Raw genomic sequence first — 26,592 nt, 5'->3', positions numbered from 1 at the left:
TTGTACTTGGAGGCGAGGGCCTTGAGCGAAGGCTCAATGATACCACCACGGAGACGGAGGACAAGGTGAAGAGTCGACTCCTTCTGGATGTTGTAGTCGGAAAGGGTGCGGCCATCCTCGAGCTGCTTTCCGGCGAAGATCAGGCGCTGCTGGTCCGGGGGAATGCCCTCCTTGTCCTGGATCTTGGACTTGACGTTGTCGATGGTGTCGGAGGACTCGACCTCAAGGGTGATGGTCTTGCCCGTAAGGGTCTTGACGAAGCTGCGTGGCGGTTATCATCAGTGGGAGTCCTGTATGCGTTGCGGTGCGCGGGCGCGGCGCCTGGGTTTCGGGAGGCTTACATCTGCACTGTAACACAAATTCATGTTAGCGATATTCAGCATGCGACAGAAACACTCTGTATAGCACTTACTGGTGACGGTCTTCGTGTGCTGAATACAATACCTACTTTCGCGACAAGAAGCGGACTCAGGAATTTGAGAATCGCAAAGTGTGCTCGGTGGGCGGGCGGGCGCGGCTTCTTCCGTCAGCACAGATGCCAAGCGAGGAAGGCGCGACCTCTCCACTTCCTCATCACTTCGACATTCATTTGAGCGCGAAGAACAGTGAAGCCGGTAATTGTTTCGATGTTTGCAATTTTTTTGTGAGCTCTTTACCCTCATACCTCCTTGATGGTGTGAGCGCGGCGTCTGTGGAGTATCATCTTGCGAACGAAAACGAAGCATCAGCACTCCCAACTCCAACGATCGAGCCGAGCAAGCCCTGCAATATATTCACGAGTATGGCACAAATAATCTGAGAAGCGCTTGTGATAGATTTGATCTATTTCTTCCTCTCACTGCTCTCCCATTTCTCCAGTCTCCTCTCTAAGATGAAGACACACTTCACCAATGAACTCAGAGGCAGTGCGACCAGATTCGCAGCTTCTTCGTAGAACTCCCTCGCGTAGCCATCGAGTTCTCCGACATTGCGGAATCGCATGTAGCGATTGCCAGGACGGCTTACTTCAGGCTCGGTTGATCTGGCGCTTGGTTTGACACGAGTGGGCCTCAGACTGCTCTGAACCATCCTCAGTCGCTCGTCTTCGGGGACTGACCCCTGCTCCCCATCTAAGTCCATAGCATCGGATGTACTTCTAATAGGACGATCGGCAGGAAAGAGGCGAAGCAAGGCTCTGCGAAACTCGGCTTCTTTGCCTATTCTCCCCTTTTCACGTACAGTCTCTTCTGCAAAGACCGAGCCGTACCAATCCATATATTCGTCAAGTTTATCATCAGACATGTCCAGTATGTCTTTTTCCTGAATTTGCATGGCTTCTTGATAGCCTAACGGTGTTCCTGATTTGATCATATCATTGTACTCCGCTCGTGCTTTGCTCCAGTTTGACCAGTCCATAGTTAATGCTGAAAGCTCGGTTGGGTTCTTTGGGTAGCGTTTGAAATCGTCTAGAGGGAACAACAACTTTGTCGCGATGATAAGTGCGCCCATCAGTCGGGGTTCGGCGTATTGGAGGACGCGATATCTTGAGGCCCGTGCCGCCTGAACGTCGTAGACAAATGTGATCTCGAGAAGTTTGGCCAGACGTAAGGTCGCCGAATACGCCTCCAGAGGAAGAGCAAGACTCCTGATCCATCGATAAAGGACAAGGATGTGATTGATCGGTGGTGTAGCCATGCCGAAAGCACGATCGAAAGCTGTGATGTTGTCCAGAACCGCCTGTTGCACTGCACCTGAACTCAAGACGTCTTGCGGATCCAGAATCTTGTTATAGTTGAATGGCAGACGCAATTTCATCGACTCAGACAAGGCTTTGACAGCTCTGTAGTAGATAAGATCACCACGAGCTGCCCATGAGTACAAGTCGCCAACAGTGACTGGCAGTCTGAGCAGCAAGCAGCCGATATAACACATACTCAAGGCATCGACAAGCTTGGGAATAGCGTCGTTTTTGCTCTTTCTTGCCCGACGTGTGTGTGCTGTATCATCAGTCCTTTCCGCTTCGGACTGAGAACTGTAAAATTGAGAACTGTGTTCGGCCTCACTCTCTGACTCGTAGCTGACGCGTGATTGAAGGCTTTGCAGGCGTAGGGCCCAAATGTCGCGTATCACTGTCTATATCAAAATCAGCATAGGCGGTACTCTCAAGAAATGCAAGTCGTGGCTTACTTCGAGCTCGTTTGGGAGGCGCTTGGTATGGATCAGCCAATGCACCTGTTTCCACAAGACTAGCTGAAAACATAGTAAATAGTGTTCGAAGGCCTTTTTGCCAGTCAGGGCTATAAATTTTTAGTAAACATGATGAGAAAAAGTTGGCACGAAAGCACTCACCAGTATCGACGTTCTCTTCGACCTCTCTTGCCCTGCGTGCTTTTTTGCCGAATGATGGCACACCTTCCGTGTCCTCGACTACTTGTGTACCTCGCTATACAGACAGTCAGACACATCTAGATCGTCTTTGCAGAGAAGGAAAAAAATTCGGAAGCTTACTGATAGTTGACGATGTCCTTCAGAACAGTAGGTGAATCCATCGTCTCGAATCTGGAATGTCGACGAACCACAGCCCGCCTCGCACTCGAACTCCATTTATCAAGGTGGATACTGACTGCGCAAATTCTCAACAATCATCCTATCATAAGGCAAGAGCCAAGTGTATGCGCCACCACAGTCGAAGTGAATGAGTGAGAGCTGTGAAGGCAAAGCTTGTTTGTGTCAAGCGCCGGATTTTCTTACGATGGCTACCATGCGACCACGCACCGTGTGTTTATCACAACCTCCCTTCTTCGAACACGTTCTTTCTCTTCAAGGATCAAGACAATTCAATTCATCAACAAGGATCAGCTTTCTGGTGGTCTACCTCTACCAGGCAAATGCGTGCGGAGGAAATATTTTGTAAGTACATGTCTTTAGCCCATGGTAACACCCTGTCTGACAACCTGACTCTTACCACCATTCGACAAGTCGTATAATCGTATCAACGAAGAAGCTCCGGCAGAAGCATTACCTTGATGGAGGCAGCTCGCTATTTGAGATCTAGATTTGCAGCTCTACAGAGTCATGAAAAGCAAATATTAAGCTGTTAAGCATCACATGTACATTCATTTTGATTGTTCGGGAATTGATTTGCATTGAGTAGATTTTTTTGAAAACCATCGCTTCGTGACATTTTATTGTCTAGACGCGCACGTCAACTCGCCCGTGGGAAAGAAGAGGGTCGTAAAGAAAAAACATGCGGCTAGATGCCGTCGAGATCGAACAAAAGGCTTGCAGCAGCAGCGGAAGGCAGGCACTACCATGCCTCCACCATACTGAGCGAAACTGTTGCAATGCTCATCTGGCTCCGAAGCAGCGCGTGGAAAGCGCTGTCTCGATGTGTTGGATGTGCAAATCGTTTAACCGGACTTGGGAGCCTCCTTGGCCTCAATGGCGCACTCCTCACCCATGGCAGTAAGGATGATGACGTCTGGAAAAAGTGGTCAGCTACTGACAGTAGGCTTTTGTAGAAGCGGCATAACTTACTGGTGTCCTTCTGCTCGTCGTTGAAGAGCTTGTTGATGCGCTCACCAACCTCGTTGTCGGGGACCTTGACGTCGTCCTTGGTGGAGCCGTCGTCGAGCATGAGGGAGAGGAAACCGTCGTCAGTGATGTCGAGCTAGTAGAAGAGTCAGTGTGAGCTTTGACACGAGCGGGCATTGGGGTAGAAACTCACGAGCTGGTACTCGCGACGAGAGACGTTGGGGACGTCCATGTTGTGGGTGGAGGGAGACAGATCCTCGAGCTTCTTGCCAGTGAAGATGTCAATGGCGACCAAGTGGACCTTGGCGTGACCGTGCTTGCCGGTCTTGGAGGTCGACATGTCGACGATCTTGCAGGGACGGCCCTTGATAACGACGTGGCCGTTCTTTCTCAGGGCAGAGCACTGCATGGGGTAGGTGGTGGAGGCACCGGCATCGGTGGACTCGAAGGTGTGGTTCTCGTGCTATAGGACAGGGTGGTCAGCATGTTGAGTTGGGCAAACGGCAGACGGGATTGGGCTTGAGGCTTTGTTGTCGCGCGCGGGGTCGGGCAGGAGCATTCACGCGTGACAGCAGAGCTTTCGGGCAGAGCTCACGTACCTGGGCGTCGTTGTCGGCCATTTTGACGGTGTTGGATTGGTGGTGGTAAAGGGTGGTGATGGGGTGAGAGATGTGGATGTGGTGATAGAGATGGCGAAAGAGACGAAGAAAAGGATGAAGTCGAAAATTAGTGAAGTGGGGAAAGGAAGGCGCGGTGCACGGACGCGCTTGCTTGCCCGTAGGGTTGCGGTTACAATCTCGACCCAACACCTTGATCTACTTGTACTGTGTTCATCAGGAAGCTGCGACTTTGTCTCATCTCGCCCAACACTCCCACGACGGCGGCTAGCCACCTCTTTTCACTCGTTTGCCCGTCAAACTGCAGATGGCATGTGGTTGAATCGTTATTCTCAGCACCCTTCGCCGTCGTCGTCGCCGGCGCCGCAACGAAGACCCAGTCACCTTGCCCCGAGCCCCCTTCCCCACAGACCAGGCATCGCCAACCGCTCTTCCTCTCTATCGCTCCTTACCAATGGATCTACCGATAGCCTGCCTGCTGGCGCAAGATATCCGCCTGCACACTCCAATCTAAGAAACCAGCTTGATGCTTCTCCCGTTGACAATGTCTCACATCCACTTGACGTACTGCGCGACATCTTAGCTCCTGTCCCATCTGACTCTCTGCTCTCGGATGCACCTGCCCACCAGAGCGCAAACATTGATTTTGGCGAGCTGAGTCTGCAAGACTTTGCTGATGCTCCTCCGCTTTCGGACCAACCTTCCGAACAACCCTCTGTCGAAGAATGTATGTTGGCACGTCCTCGTTCACCCTGGTCTCCCACCTGAAGCTTAGGTTCGTCTAGTCGAGAAGGATAAAGGCAAGTTTGAGGATTTGCACAAGTCTATCGTCGCCTGTGACGAAGTTCTCAAGTCTGTAGAGAACTACCTCACCAGCTTCCAGGCCGATCTGGCCGCTGTCTCTGCCGAGATCGAGACCCTGCAAAATCGTTCATCTGCTCTCAACACCAAGCTTGAGATTCGTAAGCAGGTTGAGAAGCTACTTGCTCCAGAAGTTGATGCCTTGACCATCTCTCCATCCATCGTGCGCAAGATATCTGACGGACCTGTTGACGATGCGTGGATCAAAGCCCTGGAGGATCTGGAGAAACGCTCTAAGATCATTGACTCGAAAGCTCCTAGGTCCAAAAGTGCTGCAGAGCTCAAACCACTAATAGACAACCTCAAAAACAAGGCTGTTGAGCGTACTCGTGACTATGTCGTGTCCCAAATCAAAGCCTTGCGTGCTCCTGGAGTCAATGCTCAACTTTTGCAGCAGAACAATTTCATGAGATACAAAGATGCCTTTCAATTTCTGGACCGCCACCAACCCCAGTTGGGCCAAGAAATTGGCCGTGCTTACATCAATACCATGCGTTGGTTCTACTTGCACAACTTTTCACGGTACAAAGCATCGCTGGACAAGATGAACATTCACGTTGTCGACAAGAACGAAGTCCTGGCACAAGACGATGCTACGAAACGCACAACTGCAGTCTCTGGCTCGCGAACACAAGCCGCACCGCACGATGCATTCTCATTAGGTCGGCGCATGGACATGCTCAAAGGCAGCTTCAAATCAGCTCTCTCATCACACATCGCGGAAGAAGACAAGTCTGCGCACTACTTGGAAGTGCCATTCAGAGCTTTCAATCTCGCGCTGATGGACAACGCTTCGGGAGAGTACTCTTTTTTGACTGGATTCTTCTCAAAACAGTCATATCACGAAGTCAACCGCAAGTTTACCGAGATATTCCAACCAACATTTGCTCTCGGTCAAGCTTTGACCAAGCAATTAATCGACCCTACTGTGGACGCACTTGGTCTATTGATCACTGTTCGATTGAACCAGCACTTTGCTTTCGAGCTGCAGCGTAGGAAAGTACCCGCCATGGAAGGCTACGTAAATGGAACCAACATGCTTCTGTGGCCACGATTTCAGATGGTCATGGATGCACATTGCGAATCTCTACGTAAAGCTACATCTTCGCTATCGGGGCGTCCAGCAGGTTCAGCTCTCAGTCTGACATCTTCGGCATCCGCTCTACAGTCAATTGCACCTCACCAGATCACTCAACGATTTGCAAACTTCACTCAAGGAATCCTGGCATTAAGCAGCGAGGCTGGCGACGACGAGCCAGTTCAGAACAGTCTGGGAAGGTTGCGCAATGATTTCGAAACTTTCTTGACGAAGCTCAGTAAGAGCTTTGCTGAACAGAAGAAGAGAGACCGCTTCCTTGCGAACAACTACTCACTCGTTGGCACCATCATTGCAGAAACGGAAGGCAAGATGGCCGAGGAGCTCAAAGCACATTTTGCAGACAAAGCAGAAGAGTTTGGAGGTCGTTAGAAGTATGCAGTAAAGTTGATCATGCTCTGCTCGCAGCTCATGTGACGGCTGAAGCTAGAAACGAGTGGAGCGAAAAGCTTCGAGTGCGATCACTACAAATGCCACAATTATTCACCAATGTTGTGCTCGACAAGCTGCGTGATTCATAGACTCAGCAAGTAGCCAATAGATAGACAAGCTGAGACATATATAGCGGCATGAAACACAAGAAGATGCAGCACCGAAACAGTTCCGCCGTCATAAATTAAGAGTAGGCGATTACGAGCGAAGCGTGGGTTTGCGCGCGGTCACCAGCGCCAAGATTTCTACGCCATTTGGGACAGTTTAGTATTGCGAATATCGACTTCTCTCTGACATCGTTCACGCAACCAACGATTCACAGCGCAACTTCTCTCGCATTCGCACGCTCGATTTCTAGCACGCCACCTGCATCTTGTCCAAGTCCGCAGACGTCAAGTCGCCACCTCTATCGCTACCGTCAATCCACGAGCTTCACCTCCGAGCTTGCCCTTTTCAAAAAACATGGCGCCTCCAAGCACATTCGCATCCGCCGCTGCGGGCGGCAACACACCTACGACTCCGCGCACCGATTCTGCCGGAGAATGGTACGTCGACCGTGGCTCCTCCGAGCTTTGCTGGACACCAAGCTTGGGAGGCGCAAACACACCCATGTGCAAGCGACTGACCAGGTGTGATCTTTAGGGCTCGTCGAACGAACGGCGCAACCCAGACCTTCCGCCGTCCCTCTGTCGCTACTTCCATGATGAACTCCAATGCTAGGGAATCGACTACTGGCGCACAACCTGCAGTCTATGTACCCCCGCATCGCAATGGCCCTGCCCACTCGGACACTCGCTATTCCAAGAACCAACTTCTCGATCTTTACCACAAGCAGAACGTAGAGGGCTCGCTAGATGACTCTCTTTCTCCTTTGTTTGTCGCAGGATGGGAACCAAACCAGACCAATGGTGTCTCCTTGGGCGGATGGGGCAGGAGGGACGAACAAGCCAAAGACCATGTTCCTGGGCCGGAAGTCTGCTGGGAAAAGGATGGCTCCACAGGGCCACTGGGTCTGGTTGATATGAACGATGAAGAGAAGGAGGTACGTCGAATCTTGGTGCTCCCTACTGATTTGCTGCTAAATCGTCTGGCCAGCACTTTTCATCCGTCAACTCGCCCCTGAAACCACCCACTACCGTGACCAAGGATGCTGTCAATCCACCCAACCGCAAGATTTCCGTGTCGCAGAATGTCAACAGTCCTGGAGCGTTTGGTGTTAGCTCGCCTGGCGGTGCTAGACCAGGTCCTCGACGCCGTGAGACGCAGGAGGCCTATCCGTTCCCCTCGAGTTCGGCGCTCAACTCGCCTTCTATTGTCAAGACTTCGCGTGTTGACTCCCGTCCCAACTCTCCCCCTCCTTCTTTGACTAGGAGAAGGACCGACTTCAAGGATACGGGTGACTCGTCGGATGAGAAGCCTTCTGTTGATGTCACCGATGCGGCTCGTCCTCCGTTCTCTGGCCTCAAACGTACTGTCACCGGCCCTCTGAACACGGCAGTCGGTGGTGGATCATCGCCATGGTCTGCTACCCCACAGAGCGCTGGGTTCTCGCCGATGGGAGCCTTTGGCAATTTTGCCATCAACTCTAACGCTACTGTGGGCACCCCGACTGCAGATAAACGTCCTGGACTGGCTGGCGGCAGGGCTGAGAGCCGTTTCAAGGGACTCATGGCTAAGGACAACGACGATGGCAAGTCGTCACAAGCTAATCCTGGAGGTTTGGAATCAATTCCTCACGATGAGCAACACGAGCAGCAGGCCACTGGCAGTGCTGCTCTTGGTGGTGGTCAGGATATTTCTCCTCCCCGCAGCCGTGGTTTCGGCACGCCTAGCCGTCAGGACTCGCGTGATGACTTTGGCCATGGTGCTTTTGGCATGACGTCGGATCCTTTCCGTACCCTGTTGGGCCAGCAGCAAGCTCAGCAGCAACAACCCGCTGGCAACGATGCGATGAGTCCTTCTGACACCAACCCTTACCATAGTCCCGAGCACGTGCCTGCTGACCTTGAAGATGCCGATGACGACGCATCTGATCTCCACAATGCCCATCTACCAAACTTGGGTGGCCTCATGAATGATTCCATGCCTTCTGGCGCTGGAGGTTTCCATGGGCTTGGAAACCTAGGTCGCGTCCCAGCAGCTCCACCAAGCGATCGTAGCCAGACATCTAGCGTTGGCCCGAACAGAGGTTTCGGTGGATTCTCTGGTCTCGGCGCCCTTCCTGGTCTCGGGGGTGCTTCCGCTTGGGGTGGCACTCAAGCGTCAATTGGTACACCTATTAGGGACAGGGCCGCTATGGCTGGCAATTTCGGTGACAACCCCTTCGGCTCGTCGGCCGACTTGGGTTCCCCCAGCCTTTCTGCTCTGAGCGGTCTGGGAGCGTTCGGCGCTCAGTCTGGTCAAAGCCGTGGTGGAAGTCGACTTGGCTCTCTCTTCCCGACCAGCGTACAGGACCAGCGTCCTGAGCATGGTCGACAAGATGAAGATGATGCTGGGTCTGGAGACTTTGCGAACCCGCCTCGCGACACGTCTAGTCCTTTCAGACGTACTGCCGATGTTTCTGGTGCCTTCGGTGATCAAGACCGCAACACCGAGACATCTAACCAGGAGCCCATCGGCCAACGCCCTGCTCAACCCTCTGCCTCCATGCAGGCTCAGGCTGTTAGCAGCTCCGCATCCAACCAACCACCTCCAGCCCAGCAGAAGACCATGGTTATGCCCGACCGTATGAGGTGGATCTACCGTGATCCCCAGGGAGTCACTCAAGGTCCGTGGTCAGGCTTGGAGATGCACGACTGGTACAAGGCCGGTTTCTTCTCCCCTGAGTTGCTTGTCAAGAAGTATGAGGATCCCGAATATGAGCCCTTGGCCCAGTTGATCCGCAGAATCGGCAACTCTCGCGAGCCATTCCTGGTCCCTCAAATCGGCATCCCTCATGGCAACCCTACTGTTCCACAGCCTCCGGCTAACTGGACCAACCCTCTGTCTTCAGGAGGAGCGCAGCCACCCTTCGCCAACAGCTTCCCCAGCTTTGGAACCACCTTGACTGCTGACCAGCAAAACGCGCTGGAACGCCGCAAACAAGAGGAACAGTACCTGATGGCTCGCCAGAAGGAACATCTCGCCCAGCAACAATTCGCACAGCGCTTCCAGGCACAAACTGGTCAGCTGCTATTCCCTCAGCTGCACCATCAGTCTAGCGTGCAGAGCTTGCACAGCCAGCAAAGCTTCGGCAGTCTCAGTTCGCCTGCACCTCCATTCCCCCCTGCCCCTCTCCAAAATACCTTCGGTAGTACTGGCACAAGCGGCAGCTCTCATGTTCCTGGCTTCTTCGACAACTCGTTCAGAACTGCTGGGCCTCTTGGCGGTCTTGGTGCTATCGGTGCTGGTGTAGACGCGCTCGGCAACATCAGAGAAGAGGACATGTCAGGCATGGTCAACAGACTGAACCTCGGACGACCAGCACAGGGCAACTTTGGTGGCATCGGCCAGCCATTCTCTCAATCCGAGGAGCAACGCCGCATTAATACCATGCTTGATGATCGCTCTCGCCTCGAGCAGCAGCAGGCACAACATGATGCTGCACACCGATTCCAGCACGATCAGCCTGCAAGAAACGAGCAGTTCGAGCAGTTCCAAAACTTGCAAGAGCATGCCAGAGCTGATCCATTCGGCGTCGGTTCGGAAGGTGTTATTGGCAAGCCTATTGCTCCTCCATCGGAGCAGCAACAAAACCAACAAGAGCAGGGCCGAGCTCAATCTGCAGAACAGACTCAATCGGAGTACGATGCTCAATATGAGGAAGAGGCTCAAGCGCTTGCACAGCACGAGGAGGCTGCCGCTGCCGCCGCCGCCGCCGCTGCTGTTCAAACAAAGCAGGAGCCTTCTTTGACAGAACAAGTGCAGAAGGCTGCGTCTGTCAAGCAATCCCCTGCCCCTGCTTCGTCTCCATGGGCCAAGGTCGATACTTCTCTGCCCCAACCCTTCCCTCCCGCACCTTCGCAATCTCCTCTACCTGCTCCCGCTGCTCAGCGCAACAGATCTCATGTCGCCGATGCACTTCACGCCGAGTCAAGATCTCGCTCGCAGACTCCATCAGCTGAGACTCCCAGCGCTTCGGTTGCTCCTTGGGCCAAGGAGCCTGCTGAGTCTTCCAGAGGACCTTCTCTCAAGGAAATCCAGGAAGCCGAGGCTAAGGTGGCCGCTGAGGCCGAAGCACTTGCTGCTGAAGCTCGCCGCGTTGCCTTTGAGAAGGAGCTCGCCCAGGTCCAGCTGACCACTGCACCTGCACCCGGCCTCCCCTTGACTTCCAACTGGGCGAGCAGTGCTACTGCATCACCCGCTACCGGTACTGCTCCTTCGCCCTGGGCCAAGGCCGCAAAGACAGTGGCCGCTCCTACTACTGCCAAGAGCATGGCACAGATTCAGAAGGAGGAGGAAGCTCGCAAGAAGCGTCTCGCAGCCGCCGCCGCAGCCACACAGGCTGCTGCAGCTATTGGTGTTACTCCTGCTCAGCAATCTGCTGGTGGCAAGAGATATGCTGATCTCGCCAGCAAGGTGGCATCGTCGCCTGCTCCTGCCAGCCCTGTGCCTGGCATCGGAGGTGCTTGGACCACTGTCGGTGCTAGTGGCAAGGTCAAGACTCCTCTGCCTGCTCCCACTCCTGTCACCAACAGAGCAGTCAGCTCCACTGTGCTTCCTACTGTAGCAGCTGTCAAGAAGACCGTTCCGGCCAGAGCTACTATTGGCCCTTCTGCCGTCAATGCCATTGACGAATTCAAGAAGTGGGCTGTCAATGAGCTCAAGCACGATCTCAACAAGAGCGTGACAGGTAAGTTGATATCAACCCCATATACTGTATACGACAAAGGAAATCAAGCTAACGTGATGATTACTCTAGCTGACGAATTTGTCAACAACCTCCTCTCCTTCCCCTCCGAGCTCGAGATCGTCACCGAAGCCGTGCACAGCGTCTCCCACACCATCGACTCACGTCACTTTGCCGAGGAATTCATCCGCAGACGCAAGCTCGCTGACAAGGGCCTGGTGGATACCACCAAGCCTGCTAGTCCTGCAGCAGCAGCATCTCAAGCTGGAGGCTGGAGCGAGGTTGCAAAGAAGAATGCTGCAGTCCCTAAGCAGGAACCCAAGGATGACTTGAACAATGGCAGTTTCAAGGTTGTGCCGAACAAGAAGAAGGGTGGTAAGAAGTAGAGTTTCAACCATCTGTATCTGAGTTCGTAGAATGGTGGAAGAAGTAGGGTGGTTTCCGTCGTTTGGCTATCGTTGGTAGTTTCGCGCATAGTTGAACAGAGAAGCAATGCACATATACTGTCGTTACTGAACCATGAAAACAATGTTCTAAATCCGTGCTTCTTTTTGCATGTATGAGTCTCGTCTGATGAGTTCTCAGGAAGGAAAAGACGAAGAAAAGTTCATAAAGCCATGACCAGAGCATAGCTGAGGGTATATACCATAATCCAATTGAAACCAATTCCGCAGCCACCAAAAGACGCCCCTACCACCAGAAATGAAAATTTGGAGATCGCATGTGTTGAATCCTCCTCTTTACATGCTGTTCCAGAAGTGGTTTGCATAGAAGAAGCGATCGAACTTTGGATCCAGGTTGACCACGTTGACGCTTCCCTTTGCGGTATTTCTAATAACGGCACGGGAGAACTCGCCAGTGTTGTGGTCTTGCTCTGCGTCGATGCCCAAGCTGCGGTAGACACCGAGTTTCAATCTGTGATTATGACGTTAGTCTCTCTGAATACATCTTATTGGCGAGGAGGAAAGAAGACTTACACGACCTCATCCTCAGCCTTGTTCTCAGCACTCTCAACCTCATCACCCTGTTCCTCCAACCTCTGCAACTGTTTCTTGAGCATGTGAACCTCAGAGCCCAATCTCTCGCCTTCAATCTCCAGCTCGTTTGCAGCTTTGGCGACTCTGAATTTTTCAGTGTCCAGTGCTAGGATATCAGAGGCGTGGGCGGCAGGATCATGTCGTGAAACCTCGGATTCGTGGGTTGCGCGCAGGTGTTGGGCTTTTCGTGAGAGTTGGGCTAGTTGGGTGTGTTGGGCGTTTAGACGTAGAGAGCGGGCGCTGCGGAGGGTAGAGAGGGAGGAGTGGATACGTGAGATGGATTGAAGATCGCTGTCTGTGTGGAAGTTGCGGGTTGTTTGGCGGATGAGCTTGTGCGGTTGTTAGTTAGAATGTCGCAAGTCATTGGTAAAGAGGAAGGCGTACAGTGACGGGATCTTCGTCGAAGAGAACCATTTTGACGTGTGTGCGAGATGATAGTGTGTTTGTAGGCGTGTGTGGTTGAGATGTTCTGATGATGGATGTCGACGATGATGTTGCAAAGTTGGGTGTTTACAAACTCTGGATGGCGGAGCAACGCCCTTTCCTCGACGTGCGGGCAGGACCGAGACCCTGGCCGATGACTTCACATGCGACTTCCCGGCAGTCAGCCATTCCATCTTCATCTTTCTTGCTCGACATAAACCACACAAACATGGGTGACCATCTTCCATGTGAGTCTGAATCATCCTGTCTCTGTATCTCATCATTCTGACGCCTTGTCACAGATGCCGCAGATGCGGAGTCGTACGCCTCTCTCCCCCCGAGCCTCTCCCAGTAAACTAACCCACATCCCTCAGTCCTCTGAAACCCGCCGAACTCCAAGTCCTCCGCTCACAATACGAAAAAGAAGGCGAATACGTCTCTCTGCAGACAAAATTCAACTTTGCCTGGGGCCTCATCAAATCCACCCAACGACCCGAACAACAAGAAGGCGTGCGTCTGCTTACCGAGATCTTCCGCTCGTCGCCTGACCGCCGTCGCGAATGTCTCTACTACCTCGCGCTCGGAAACTACAAACTGGGCTCGTATGCAGAGGCTCGCCGTTACAATGAGTTGCTGGTTGATTTGGAGCCCAATAATCTGCAAGCTCAGAGCTTGAGGCAGTTGATTGATGATAAGGTTGCTAAGGAGGGCTTGATGGGTGTCGCCATTGTCGGCGGTTTGGCTGTCGCTGCTGGTGTTGTTGGTGGTCTGATTTTCAAGGGTGCGAGGGCTTCAAGGAGATAGTAAGCTGTTCGCGGACGCTGGTCGTTGCAGTATGCCTCTTGTCAAGAACTCCTTTCGTTTCGCTGTTCATCCTCTATCTTTGTTCCAGGTCAACCAAGAGCCATTTCAGTGTATATGATTTTCAACTTTCTTCTCTTTTTTCTTTGCTCAATATACTAATCTTTGTTTCATATCTATTTATACAATGCCGACTGTTCTGGCTCCTTTTTTCGGATCATGATGCTTATATGCTTTCAAGCTGTAACCATGCCAAGGGTTGTCCATCTGCTGGTATTGCTTAAACCAGACCGGGAAGCATGGAGAACCTCTTCTTCTGGTATCTGTCGCCAAACTCCTTGCGGTATCTGCGTTCCTTCTTCTTTGCCCAGACAGCCATCTGGCCTACGGCAACAACAACGAAAAGACCAGTGCTCAAGCTCCAAGATGCCAGCCAGAGACCGATCCATGCCACTGCCTCAAACATGTAGTTGGGGCATGTCACAAGGCCGAAGCCAAGACCCTTGGGAATGCCACGCTCAGTGCCACCAGTGCTACGCAGGTTACGCAGCACATAGTGAGTGTTGAGGTTTCCCAGCTCGCCGATGACGAAGAGAGCAATGGCGAGGTAAGTGATCAAGGGGCTCGAAGGGCCAGCAGTGGGAGCAGTGGGAGAGTAGATCCAGTAGGCAATGTTGGCACCACCGAGCACCCAGTAATGAGCAGAGTTCTTGAAGATGTTGCGGGCGGGCATGGTGGCACTGGAGAAGCGGTGCACGAAGATGGTCTCGAACTCACGCTTCGCAAAGTGTAGAGCTAGCATGATGCAGGAAAGGGACTGCAGATATGATGGCTCAGCGGGAGCATTCTTGTAGATGTACGGACGCAGGTAGTAGAAGAGAGGGTGGATGAGCAGTGGGCCCAGGTACTCGATGATGAAGACGGTGCGCCAGGCGATCTGTGGACCAAGGTCTTTCACGTAGACGACGCTGTCGCTGCGCAGACCAGTGCGCTCAACGGTAAAGTCCTTTGCATTGGGGACGAGGGAGCCGTCGCTGCCCTTGGTCAGGCGGAGACGGTGGATTGAGATGCCAGACTCGGCGGCAATGCGCTGGTAGAGGTCTGCAGTACTGCCCTGCAGGTATGTGGTGGCTTCGGTGGGAAGCTTCTTGATTGTGCGTCCTAAGCCCCTGGTCGTCAGCTTGGGCCGTATTGTCGTATAGGGTCAATTGTCACCTCTAGGTTTGATAACCAGGTTCACCGGTTTCGAGGCCATGTTGATGGTGGTGTGGTGTGATTGATGCAACGTTGTGTGCTTGTCGGAAGAGGACAGCTAAACGAGGAAAGCGAATCGTTCGACGATGATTATTCTGACGACCGTTGCGATGTTGACGCTAGCTTCGTGAACTCGAGAAGCTTTGATAACATTCCAGCATTCCTTCGCGCTTCCACGTGCCGAGGCTCCCCGGCTCCTCATTTTTTCGAGCCACGAAAGCCCCAAAGCGGCTCCTTGATTCGGTGCCGCCAAATAAGCACATTCGGAAGCTCTTCCATCCCTGTCAATTGGTGCACATCAAGAGACCAACACGTGTTTCTACTCTGTAGCGTGCATCCTGCTACACTGCCCGCTTCGCTCTGTCCGGAGTCCAGGGTGGAAACAGGCCCCAGGCATCCAGGCTGAGCATACAGTATATATGCATGCATGCAGCCCCAATCTTGTGCATATGTACTCGACCAATACTCTACAGTTTGTACTGCTGCGTTTCCATTAAACACAACCGTACAGCCTCAGCCTTTTGCTTGCCTGATTACTCAGATACGAAATCGTCCACTTCTCAGTGCCCACCATGCCCGTGCTGAGGCATCCAACACACCAACAGCGCCCCCACAACCATCACTGTGCCGCACGAAAAGACCCGCTTGCAATACTGTTTTTGGCGAGAAAACTATGTTCCTCTGTTATCTTGTAAGTATCGTATCGCTGCGAAGGGCCCCTGTCGCTCCGGCCCGCACTTTCTCAGCTGTCATCCTCAGCCGTGCTTGACCTCGTTCCTAAAACGGTAACACACACCCAATCTAGTGAAAGATGGCTCCTTCTACAAAAGGTCCCCTCAGGATCCTCAAGCGCTGCATTCCGATTTTTCATCAGTTCAAACGTCTCTCAATAGTCCCACTTTTCCTTCATCCTGTATTCCTCGTTATCAAACTCTCTTCGTATTCTAGAAAAGTCCTATCCACCTAACGGTCGTTCAGCTGAAGCTGAGTTAAACTTCCAGCCCTCTGGGGTAGTTCCAATTCCCTGGCTTTAGCCTCTTCTACCGTCGTCCTAGATTGCTAGCACGGAATATTCTTAAGCCGGTCGCCCTATATGCTCGAGGTGAGCTGCTCTTTTTCTTACAGTCAGTCCAGTCGTTCGTTTTTTTTTTCTTTGCCTCGCTGGAAACCTCCAACATGAAGGGTCTTCGTCGAGTCTTCAGCAGTGCATCGTGCTTTCGACCTGATGTGGACCAAGACCATAGCGTCGTGTACATTGAAAGTCCGTCCAAGACCAATGTCACTAACAAAAAGCAGCCAATGGTGAATCAGGTCGAGATGAATCATTTTGGAGAGACCTCCGATCCATTGCCTCCCTCAGCCTTGGATGGCATGGCTGACAAAATCCGCGAATCTCTTGGTTCAATGGGCACTCTTTTGTCCGCAATGAGGGCTCCGCTTCCAACCGTCACAGGCGATGGTTCAGCACTGCCAGTAGAGAAGAACGAGACGATTGCGCCCACTCTAAAGACTATTGTCAAAGACGTTTCTCATCTTGGATTCAACACTGCCGAAAAGGTCGCAGAAATGAGCATCAAGACCAAGAATGGAGAAGATCTCGACGACAAACAATACCTTATGGAATACCTCATCAAAGTATGCTCACTCTATCAGGCAATCTGAGCACCTGCTGATCACTTCTCTCAGGCCGCTCAACAACTTCCAAACGATGTGGTCGGCCAAAAACTCACAAACAGCTTTGTAACTGCTCTTTGGAATGACCTCGAACATCCTCCGAAGGTCTTTATGAGTGACAGATACCAATACCGCAGTGCAGATGGTTCCGACAACAGCTATCTTCATCCTCGTCTGGGAGCTGCCCATGAATCTTATGCTCGCACCGTCAAGCCAGCGACGACTCAGCCAGGCAATCTACCCGATCCAGCTGTCCTATTCGATGTCCTTATGGCTAGAAAGGAGGCTACTGAGCACCCCAACAAAATTTCTAGCATGCTGTTCTACTTGGCATCAATCATCATTCATGATCTGTTCAAAACGAACCACAAGGATTTCCGGATCTCCGACACTTCGTCCTACCTTGACTTGTCTCCACTTTATGGCAGCGACCAGAGCGAACAAGACACAATCAGAACGTTCAAAGACGGCAAAATCAAGCCCGATTCGTTTGCAGAGACCCGTCTTTTGTCCTTCCCTCCTGGAGTTGGCGTGATCATGATCATGTTCAATCGTTTCCACAACTACATCGTGGAGCAACTTGCTCTCATCAACGAGAACAGCAGGTTTACTCGGCCCGCTGAGGATGCAGCAAAGGATAAATGGACCAAATACGACAATGATTTGTTCCAAACCGGCAGATTGATCACTTGTGGTCTATACATCAACATCATTCTCATTGACTACGTGAGAACGATCTTGAACCTCAACAGAACAGACTCTGATTGGTCTCTTAACCCACGCGCTGAATTCCCTGGTCAGCCTGACCTTGGCTGTGGCAATCAAGTCAGTGCCGAATTCAACCTGGTTTACCGTTGGCATTCAGCAGTGTCAGACAGAGATGACAAGTGGACCCAAGACCTGTTTGCAAAGCTCTTTCCCGGAAGAAAGCCAGACGAAGTGCCTCAAATGGAGTTTTTGAAGACTCTAGGTCACATGGAGGCTGATCTCAAAGCCCAAGATCCTACGGAGCGCAACTTCCATGACATTCAGAGGAATGCTGATGGGACTCTACCAGACGACACACTCGCTCAGATTCTGGTTGAGAGTATCGAGGATTGCGCCAATGCTTTTGGGCCCCGCCAGGTACCTCTGGTAATGAAGCAGATCGAAGTGCTGGGTATTAGACAAGCAAGAGCTTGGAACCTTGCAACTCTCAACGAGTTCAGGAAGCACTTCCATCTGAAGCCTTACTCAACATTTGAAGAGATCACTGCTGATAAGGAGATCTCTGAGTCTCTCAAGCACCTATATGATCACCCCGATAACGTTGAGCTGTATCCTGGGCTGGTTGTCGAAGACGCAAAGCTTCCAATGCGTCCTGGATCAGGACTTTGTCCCTCGTACACAACGTCCCGCGCAATTCTTTCAGATGCTACTGTTCTGGTTCGTGGCGATAGGTTCTATACCACCTCCCATCATCCCGCAGCGCTCACAAACTGGGGTTTCGCCGAACAAGGCTCTGATCTTAAGATCAACCACGGTTGTGTCATGTACAAGCTTTTCATGAAGGCTTTCCCGAATCACTTCCGCCCGGATTCGGTCTATGTTCACTTCCCGTTCACTGTACCTGATGAGATGAAGAAGGTCTTAACTGGTCTAGGCAAGGCCCACAAGTACAATTTTGACAGACCAACTCGCCTTCCTCCGACCAAGATGTTGTTCTCTTACGATGCCGCAAAGAAGATTCTTTATGATCAGGAGGCGTTCAAAGTGTACTGGGGACCAAAGATCGAATTCCTTATGGGTCCTGAAGCCAAGAGCTTCATGCTTGCGGGCGACAACAAGGTCAACGAAGCTTCTCGTGATATGATGGAGCAGGCTCTGTATCTCGGCAAATTCTCCCGCACAGAGCCCACAGGACACGAAAAATGGCTTCTTGAGGTCCGCAAGTTCTACGAAGAGCACACCTCTATGCTGCTGCAGCAGCACTCATATAAGCTTGCCGGCACTAACTACGTGGATCTCATCCGTGATGTGACCAACATCGTACATGTGCACTTTTGCTCAGAGGTTTTCAATCTACCACTCAAGACGGAAGAACACCCGCATGGCGTCTTCACAGAGAAACAAATGTATCTTGTGATGGCAGCTGTCTTTGCATGTGTTTTCTTCGATGTCGACCCGGAACACTCGTTCGAACTACGACAAGGCGCTCACGATGCTATCCAACAAGTCGGAAAGCTCATGGAGATGCAAGTTCAAGCCATGGCACTGCCACAGGTGTCTGGTGCCATTGATCGCATTAGTGAGTGGTGGTATGGCAAGGATCGCTCGATCCTCACCCAGTATGGCAAGCACATGATTGAGCGCTTATTGCACACTTCGGGTATGGGTGTCAAAGAGCTCGTATGGGCACAGATCATTCCTACCGCGGGTAGCATGTGCGCCAATCAGGGTCAATTCTTCGGACAAGTCATTGCTTGGCTTTTCAGCGACGGCCGCGAGTATCTTCCAATCCTTCACGAATTGGCCGTCAGAGGTACCCCTGAGGACGATGAGACGATCATGCGCTACTTCCTTGAATTCTCACGTCTGCACAGCGAGACTGGAGTTTATCGTACCGTCGCCAAGGAGATGATCGTCGAAGACATGGACCGTAGAGTCAAGCTCAACGTTGGCGACACGGTCACTCTCAACTTCCGCTCTGCATCTCGCGACCCTGTCATCTTCCCTGACCCCGAAACCATCAAGTTGGACCGCCCCATTGAGTCGTACATCCATCTAGGCCAGGGACCTCACCAATGTCTCGGTCAACCCATGACGCTGGTCGCCATGGGCGCCATCCTCAAAACCCTCTGCAAACTGCCCAACCTTCGTCCCGCACCCGTCTGGCCTGGCCCCGTCGACAGTGTCAAGAAAGTCGTCAAAGACTTCTCAGCTCTTGCCCCTGATGTCGAATTCAAGCCTGAATGGCAATACCACTGTTACCTGCTCGAGGATTGGGACCGCTACTTCCCCTTCCCTGCGAGCTTGAAGATCTGCTATGATGGGCAGGCCGCTTAGATAGCTCAACGCATGCAGGCGGGAAAAGGGCTCCATCGAAGACTTGGTGTGTTTGGAGTAGCTGTTGGTGGAGTCCGGAAGTTGTTGGATTGGTCTGGAAGATGGTGAAAAAAGATTGGACGACTGTAATGATCTCTGTTCCTAAGGCTGGCGTTGAAGTGGTTCTTTCTGGAGGTCTCTCTATTTCTCATTTATTCCCCCTGTCGTTATTGTCGGTAGTTTCATTGAAGCCACGTTATCTCTATGCATCGTTCTTTCCTCATACATCGTTCCTTCCTAAAAAGCCGTTTCTGACGCGGATATTGAGATGTCATGAAGAGAAAAAAAAAAGTTGAATGAGAATAATACAGAACAAGGAAAATGTGGTATCTACAACAACATTAAATGAATGAAAAACCGTTCAATCGAACTCATCTAGAAAATCCATAATGGCCGAATAAGTGACCGTACCTCTTTGCTGCGCCTTCAACGTCGGAGGGGGCGACAACAACCCATTTGCTTGTACGGCAGTCGTTTTCAAAGAACTCTCTCGAGGTCCCCAGGGAGAAGCCGATCTACTAGCTGGTGTAGAAGTCACACTGCCTGCAGCCTCTGCCTCTCTCGCAGCCACCCTCTCTTTCAATTCTTCCGCCTTGTCCATTTCTTGGATCTCTGGAAGCCCATCTACGAGTTTAGTCTTTCGACGTTGTCGTTCCATGATGTTGTGCATGCAAGCGTCTATTTTGGTGTCCAAGTCAACCAAATCTTGCTGCTGTTGTCGGATAATAGCAAGATGTCCAGCATTGAAGTTTTGGTTATTTACCACAGAAAGCATCTCAGCGTGGAGGGTCCGCCGGTCTTGTTGGAGTGCTTCGCATTCATCGAAGAGACGGAGACAGGACTTGTCGATTTCTCGTAGGGCACGGACGACTCGAAAGGGCCCGTCTGTGCGGAAGCCGATGGGGTCTAGAGAGTCTTTGCGTGGATGTGTGGGTTCCCAGGGTGATGGCTGAAGAGGAGCACGAGTGGATGCTGAGGAGGTTTGGTATGAAGAAGATTGGTAGAGCATCGGGCGAGCAGTATTAGGTGCTGATAAAGATGGTTGTATTGAAGGAAGCCGAGGGACAGATGGTGTTGATGCAGACGTTTTGAGGGATGGACGTGTAGGTATAGATTTGGAAGGCGACGGTTGGACAGAGGAGTATGAAGGCGCGTAACAGGTTTGGGGTAGTGTGTAAGTTGGCGCTGCGGAGTGTGATCGCGGGCTCATATTTCCAGAAAAGGGATCGGTATTGTCTCTCCTCTGGCTGTCTCTTCGTGATATGGGACGGCCTCGTTGCATGATCGATTCATCGCGAGCCTCTGGTACAGTAGTAAGTTGTGGTCGTGGTGTACTCCTCGTTGAGTCCGATGATTCTTCCGCTTTATGGTTGACCCTCGGTGTAGCAGTCTCATCTCGCGAGCCTTTTCTTAATAGTGCAGTAATCTCCTCTCGCGAGCCTTTGCGCATTGAGGAATAACTCTCGTCTCGCGAACTCTTCCTCATGACGACAGGAGTTTCATCCCGCGAGTTCTTCCTCGCCATAATTCTTGCTCCTAATTTCTCCAAGGGATCACCTGTTGAGACCTTACGTGGTGCTTCGTAAGACAGTGGTTGCAATACGGCATGTTGTAGAGTCTCGGCAGATTTAGCATCCCGAGGCCGGCTGTAGATCTCCTGAGCAACCATCGATCGCTGTCTACCTGGATTAGAAGACAACGACCTTTGCTTCTCATGAGCGACATGCGTTGAACGGAGATCTTCGACACTCCGTAGTGGCAGCACATCCGAATTCTCCTGACGATGTCCTCTCACAATACCACGACCTCGAGACACCTCTTTGTAGAGAGGCTTTGGCTCGTGACTCGCAGCTTCATTCACCAGAACAAGTTTTGCTCTCTCGCCAGGAGTTTGTGTGAGCTTGTATCTGATTGGCGGGATCTGGCTGTCCGATCTGGGAAACAGTGCATACTGGCCGTTGCCAGACATGATGGTGATACGACTACTGGCTGCTGGTCAACATATGCAGATTTCATGTATGGGTGGAAACATACATGAGTCAACGATTGTGTAGGGCTTTTCTTTTGGGGATGGACTTTTGGATAAGGGCTTCTGGTTGTCGAATACTGCAAGTGTTTCAAGCATAGAGCTAGAAGTGTGCCTTGAGCTGGAATCACTCTAGTTGTCTTCAACTCGGTAGAGCTTGCAGAACAGGCAGTAGTTACCGACAAAATCTGACAGGTGTAAGTCAGTTTGGTGTGGATGGAAAAAGGAGGCTTTGGAAGAGTGACGAACCGTAGAATGGGAACAAGACCAGCTGAACGACACGAGGTAAGTCTTACTTTGAGCCGTCGCCATAGTATAAGACAGCTGCGTCTGAGACGTCTAGAAACCAGAAACAATGACGCTAATTTGTTTTAGGGTCCTTTAAGGCCAAATCTGAGACGTGACAATGGCCGGCCTCGCTGTCTGACATCAGTAACCCGCTATCACAGAGATTTTCTCATATAAGGCTGTACGTACGGGAGCCTGAGCTTCCGCAGACATGGTATGATGAAGTCCGTCATTGCATTGCATCTTTGTCTTGCTTGCATGATGCTTGCTTCTGAAAGGGGATCCGGTAGGGCTAAGCTGATGGCTATCATGGCTTCAGTCGGATATATGCAGTCTACCGTAACGAAGATCGGACAAGAACGGCTAGGTGGCCAGAGATGAATGGATTTAGCCCATCAGGATATAATTGCAGAGCCAACTGGATGAAGGAGCTACGACTGTGAACGGGCAAGATCGATGATCGCCAAAGATCTGCAGCAGAAACGGAAGTCCTTCCGGGGGAAGCTGGAGCTTGCACTTTCCTTCGTTTCAGCTTTCCAACCTGCATCGACCTGATTTGACCAAGGCACAGTTTCAGCCCGTCGTATCGGGCGGCCTGTACGCCAGAAACAGCAACAAAGCACGCAACTGATCATGTCACCATATCATATAGAGTTCAAGACATTGTGTATCCAATTGATAGATGTCGAAGAGACGAACAGGCAGGAACAGACGGGCATGACTATTTTCAAACAAGCTAATCAACGGCTACTACAGTAGGTCGCCACGCATGTGCCTGAAGATCTTCCCTTCGACAAAAGATTTTCTTATTGACAAGAGCGAAGATCTTCTTGTCCGCTCACTGCCGTCTTTGTGCAGCCCGCATTTGGGCAGATGAGTGTCCGAGATGGTGTCGGCAGGACTTGAAACCTGTAAAAGGTCCGAGGAGCCTAAGATGTTTTGGTTGGGCTGATCGTCACTGCAGCATGTCTCTGTTTGAGGTTCTAGTCCATGACATGTTTGCCAACATCGATTTGAATATCAATGCTCAGGTTCCTTCCCCCTTCCAACTTCCTTTTTCTTGTCTTTTTCTTGTATTGGCCTCGCTAACAGCAGAGGAATAGACATGCAAACGGTAGTGGTCTAGAATGACATTTCGCTTAAATTTCTTGTCTTTGTGGTCAAATATAGACACGTTAAATTGCACTCCATGATTTTCAGGGCTTCTCTCTCCACCCACACTTTCATGATCTTCTCTACGTGACGACCCGAACCTCGATTTGATACTATATACAGAGCATGTTTTCCTTCGACAGGAACTCTGTGTTGCGGATAGATGCGACGACGAATATAGCTCATGACAATCGATTCTAAGTGTTTGCTCTCACTTCAGAGGGTCCGTAGCCCTAAGAGAGATGGGCACATCTGAGGCATAGCACGTGAACTCGGTGCTATATGCTCAATGAGCCGAGACCAGGTGGACAGCATGATGGAAATAGTAGGACTTTGTTTCAATAAGATTCGGAAGTAGTTAAGAGGTGTAAATATTCATCCCGCATCGGCGGCTCGTACAAGGTCCGTAGACATGATGTGAGAAAAAAGTGAAAAAGTGGTATCCAAAAGAAAATGGTCGCAAAGCTGTGTAACAAAATCGTCGCAATGCAATTACTTCTTGCTGGCGTGTACAACCTCGATGATCTTGTCAACAACTGAAGGATCCGAGAGCTAGATGATTGGTCAGTACCTGGTTGTCGCGCGATGTTCATGTTTCGAAAACTTACAGTGGTGATGTCGCCCAGTTGGTCTTCCTCACCAGCGAGAATCTTGCGCAAGATACGGCGCATGATCTTACCAGAGCGAGTCTTGGGAAGATCGGGAACCACGTGAATGGCCTTGGGTGCAGCGAAAGGACCAATGCTCTTTCTTACTTGCATGATAAGGTCCTTGCGAAGAGCGTCGTTGGCCTCGTTACCTTCCTTGATGGAAACAAAGGCTGCGACTGCCTGGCCAGTGAGCTCATCGGCCACACCGACAACAGCAGCTTCTGCGACAGCATTGTGCTCAATCAGAGCGGCCTCAATCTCGGCAGTAGAAAGACGGTGACCGGAAACGTTGACAACGTCATCAACACGGCCGCGGATCCAGTAGTAGCCCTCGTGGTCGCGGGCAGCACCGTCACCAGTGAAGTAGTATCCCTTGTAAACATTCAGGTATGTGTCCATATATCTCTTGTGTGCACCCCAGACAGTACGGGCCATACTGGGCCATGCCTGCTTGAAGGCCAAAACACCCTCGACGTCGTTGCCGTGAAGCTCCTCGCCGGAGACGGGGTCGATGATTGCGGGCTCGATACCGAAGAAGGGAAGGGAAGCGCTACCGGGCTTTGTGGGAGTGACACCACCAAGGGGAGTAATAACGTGCGAGCCAGTCTCTGTTTGCCAGTATGTCTGTGAACTGTTAGAACCATTCGATCAAAGATCCCATCAAGTGCAACTTACGTCGACAATGTGAGCTTCCTCCTTTCCGACAATCTCAAAGTACCACTTCCACACCTCTGCGGCAATGGGCTCACCGACACTGCCCAAAACTCTGAGGTGCTCCATCTCGTGCTTGACGTAGTGATCACCAGCGCGCTTCAGGAGACGCAGAGCAGTAGGTGCAACATAGAATTGTGTGACCTTGTGCTGAGCAACCACATCCCAGTATCTGCTGAAATCGGGGTATGCAGGAGTACCCTCGAAAACAACTGTTGCAACACCAAGCAGCAGAGGTGCGTAAACAACGTATGTGTGGCCAGTGATCCAGCCAACGTCACCACCGCAGAAGAAGATGTCGTTGTCGTGGATGTCAAAGACGTACTTGCCAGTGGCAGCGGCACCCAAAAGGTAACCACCAGTGGTGTGCATGACACCCTTAGGCTTGCCGGTCGAGCCGGATGTGTAGAGAAGGAAAAGAGGGTCTTCCGAGTTCATGGGCTCGGGAGCGATGTAGTTGGGGTACTTCTCGACCTCCTCGTGCCACCACAAGTCACGGCCTTCAGTCATGGGCACGTCTGCACCAGTGCGCTTGTACACCAAACAGTGCTTGATGCCAGGGCACTTGCTGAGTGCATCATCGACGATCTTCTTGGTGCCAATGAGCTTACCACCACGTCTGCCCTCATCAGTGGTGATGACGACCTTGGAGTCTGCGTCGATGATACGGTCCTTGAGCGAGTCGGAGGAGAAACCAGCAAAAACGACGGAGTGGACAGCACCGATGCGAGAGCAAGCAAGGAATGCAATGACGGCCTCGGGAATCATGGGCATGTACAGAGCAACAGTGTCGCCCTTCTTGACACCCATCTGCTTGAGAGTGTAGGCCAGCTTGCAGACCTCGCGCAAAAGCTCGCCGTACGAGATATTGCGGCCCTCGTTGACCTCGTCAGCCTCGTAGATGATGGCTGTCTTGTCAGGGTTCTTGAAGGCATGACGGTCGACACAGTTGTAGGATGCGTTCAAGCGACCCTCGACAAACCATGCGTTGTCGCCATTGGCGAGCGAACCACTGTGGACCGTCTGAAAATCTCTCTCCCACGTGAGCAGCTCGCGGGCCATGCGACCCCAGAACTTGTCTGGCTGCTCAACTGACTCCTTCCAGAGCTCTCTGTAGTGGTCAAGGCCATCCAAATGAGGCTTCTTGTCGGGGTGCTTGCTGCAAGAATTTGTTAGAAGCGCGAAACGCCGAGGCAACTCCAATTGGCAACTCACTCGAAGAAGGCTTTCGGCACGTGGTAGGTGTCTACCTCGTGTGCCTCAGGAACGACAGGAGCCGTTGGCGGCTTGACACTTCCGTCAGACATTGTGTAGAGGGGCGTGAGTAAGAATAGAAGAGAGGGAGAGGACCGAAAAAGTGTGGTCGCAAATGCTCGAGCACAGAGGGGTTATAATGACACTCGAGTTGAAACGGTTTTCCCGAGACTTGAGCCGGCAATGGACTGCTCTAGGGTTGGCGTCTTGATTGAAACCGCGGTAAGCAGCTGCTGAGGTCCGTTGAAGCGCGAAAGAATTGTTTGAAGCTGCTACAGATGTATAGCAAGCCCAAATCAGAGAGACAAAGTCGTACGAGACTAGGGACAGGGGAAATCAGAGGTTTTGTGCGAGCTCATTTCATTCTACACCCCCACCTATATATTCTTTGGCTCTGGCTAATGCTCATGGGCCAAGCAGCATTGGTGCGGGGAGCAGGCACGGACGAGGGGAGCTTTCTTTCCTTCGCTCTCCCTGCACGCCGGCTACTCCTATGATCTCGCTTGACTTTGGCTAGATTCAAGAGGCTCAAACTATTTGGCATACGTCAAGAGGTCACGCTGCATCAAAACGGTTTCGATCGGAAATCAATGAACGCTGTTTGGCGCGTAGACTTCGAGAAGTTTGACCACAAGTGCAACATCTGTGGTATAAGCTGTGCATGTTTTATGCAGGGCACGTACCTTCGTTCGAGTGAACTTAGGGAAGCTGGCCGAATGGAATTCCGTTCTTCCAGACTTCTGGGCGAGCTTGGTCCACCATCCGTGGGACCGACCTCGGATTTCAAGAGTCGGGCTTCTACGTTTCAATGACAACAATCCTACGCATACTTGGAATTGACCGGCTCCCCTCAGCTCTGGGTCATTGGTTGGATGCATTCATCTACGAGCA

The 26,592-nt window shown here is 51.7% G+C and overlaps 10 protein-coding genes across 10 annotated transcripts; 4 read left to right on the top strand and 6 right to left on the bottom strand.

The window, feature by feature from the left end:
- Positions 1–822: 822 nt before the first annotated feature.
- Positions 823–2,583, bottom strand: M437DRAFT_47762 (uncharacterized protein; the record flags this gene model as incomplete). Its single annotated transcript, XM_041021519.1, has 4 exons — positions 823–2,112; positions 2,167–2,276; positions 2,329–2,422; positions 2,488–2,583. 4 exons carry the CDS (start codon positions 2,581–2,583, stop codon positions 823–825), a joined length of 1,590 nt encoding a protein of 529 aa, XP_040880292.1.
- An 806-nt stretch (positions 2,584–3,389) lies between these two features.
- M437DRAFT_75145 (translation initiation factor eIF-5A) lies at positions 3,390–4,133 on the bottom strand (the record flags this gene model as incomplete). Its single annotated transcript, XM_041026363.1, has 4 exons — positions 3,390–3,460; positions 3,517–3,649; positions 3,707–3,976; positions 4,113–4,133. The coding sequence occupies 4 exons, from the start codon at positions 4,131–4,133 to the stop codon at positions 3,390–3,392; spliced, it is 495 nt and encodes a 164-aa protein (XP_040880291.1).
- Positions 4,134–4,442: 309 nt separating this feature from the next.
- Positions 4,443–6,459, top strand: M437DRAFT_47659 (putative GARP complex subunit; the record flags this gene model as incomplete). Its single annotated transcript, XM_041021499.1, has 2 exons — positions 4,443–4,857; positions 4,916–6,459. 2 exons carry the CDS (start codon positions 4,443–4,445, stop codon positions 6,457–6,459), a joined length of 1,959 nt encoding a protein of 652 aa, XP_040880290.1.
- A 522-nt stretch (positions 6,460–6,981) lies between these two features.
- On the top strand, positions 6,982–11,780 carry M437DRAFT_65851 (uncharacterized protein; the record flags this gene model as incomplete). The annotated part of the gene is made up of 5 exons (XM_041024645.1): positions 6,982–7,064; positions 7,162–7,561; positions 7,615–11,350; positions 11,420–11,722; positions 11,764–11,780. The coding sequence occupies 5 exons, from the start codon at positions 6,982–6,984 to the stop codon at positions 11,778–11,780; spliced, it is 4,539 nt and encodes a 1,512-aa protein (XP_040880289.1).
- Positions 11,781–12,087: 307 nt separating this feature from the next.
- Positions 12,088–12,798, bottom strand: M437DRAFT_47371 (Spc24-domain-containing protein; the record flags this gene model as incomplete). Its single annotated transcript, XM_041021441.1, has 3 exons — positions 12,088–12,262; positions 12,325–12,713; positions 12,769–12,798. 3 exons carry the CDS (start codon positions 12,796–12,798, stop codon positions 12,088–12,090), a joined length of 594 nt encoding a protein of 197 aa, XP_040880288.1.
- Positions 12,799–13,036: 238 nt separating this feature from the next.
- M437DRAFT_84291 (mitochondria fission 1 protein) lies at positions 13,037–13,611 on the top strand (the record flags this gene model as incomplete). The annotated part of the gene is made up of 3 exons (XM_041028080.1): positions 13,037–13,055; positions 13,110–13,128; positions 13,182–13,611. The coding sequence occupies 3 exons, from the start codon at positions 13,037–13,039 to the stop codon at positions 13,609–13,611; spliced, it is 468 nt and encodes a 155-aa protein (XP_040880287.1).
- A 277-nt stretch (positions 13,612–13,888) lies between these two features.
- On the bottom strand, positions 13,889–14,863 carry M437DRAFT_47904 (uncharacterized protein; the record flags this gene model as incomplete). Its single annotated transcript, XM_041021549.1, has 2 exons — positions 13,889–14,769; positions 14,824–14,863. 2 exons carry the CDS (start codon positions 14,861–14,863, stop codon positions 13,889–13,891), a joined length of 921 nt encoding a protein of 306 aa, XP_040880286.1.
- A 1,370-nt stretch (positions 14,864–16,233) lies between these two features.
- On the top strand, positions 16,234–19,581 carry M437DRAFT_47864 (heme peroxidase; the record flags this gene model as incomplete). Its single annotated transcript, XM_041021544.1, has 2 exons — positions 16,234–16,497; positions 16,549–19,581. The coding sequence occupies 2 exons, from the start codon at positions 16,234–16,236 to the stop codon at positions 19,579–19,581; spliced, it is 3,297 nt and encodes a 1,098-aa protein (XP_040880285.1).
- A 400-nt stretch (positions 19,582–19,981) lies between these two features.
- Positions 19,982–21,589, bottom strand: M437DRAFT_48089 (uncharacterized protein; the record flags this gene model as incomplete). The annotated part of the gene is made up of 1 exon (XM_041021592.1): positions 19,982–21,589. The coding sequence occupies one exon, from the start codon at positions 21,587–21,589 to the stop codon at positions 19,982–19,984; it is 1,608 nt and encodes a 535-aa protein (XP_040880284.1).
- A 1,989-nt stretch (positions 21,590–23,578) lies between these two features.
- M437DRAFT_84287 (acetyl-coenzyme A synthetase-like protein 1) lies at positions 23,579–25,754 on the bottom strand (the record flags this gene model as incomplete). Its single annotated transcript, XM_041028079.1, has 4 exons — positions 23,579–23,638; positions 23,695–24,360; positions 24,412–25,606; positions 25,663–25,754. 4 exons carry the CDS (start codon positions 25,752–25,754, stop codon positions 23,579–23,581), a joined length of 2,013 nt encoding a protein of 670 aa, XP_040880283.1.
- Positions 25,755–26,592: the final 838 nt, after the last annotated feature.

Source organism: Aureobasidium melanogenum (genome assembly GCF_000721775.1).
Source record: "Aureobasidium melanogenum CBS 110374 unplaced genomic scaffold scaffold_9, whole genome shotgun sequence".
Classification (NCBI taxonomy): Eukaryota; Fungi; Ascomycota; class Dothideomycetes; order Dothideales; family Saccotheciaceae; genus Aureobasidium; species Aureobasidium melanogenum.
The sequence above is the reverse complement of the archived record's forward strand: the minus strand, read 5'-3'. Positions and strand labels throughout refer to the sequence as shown.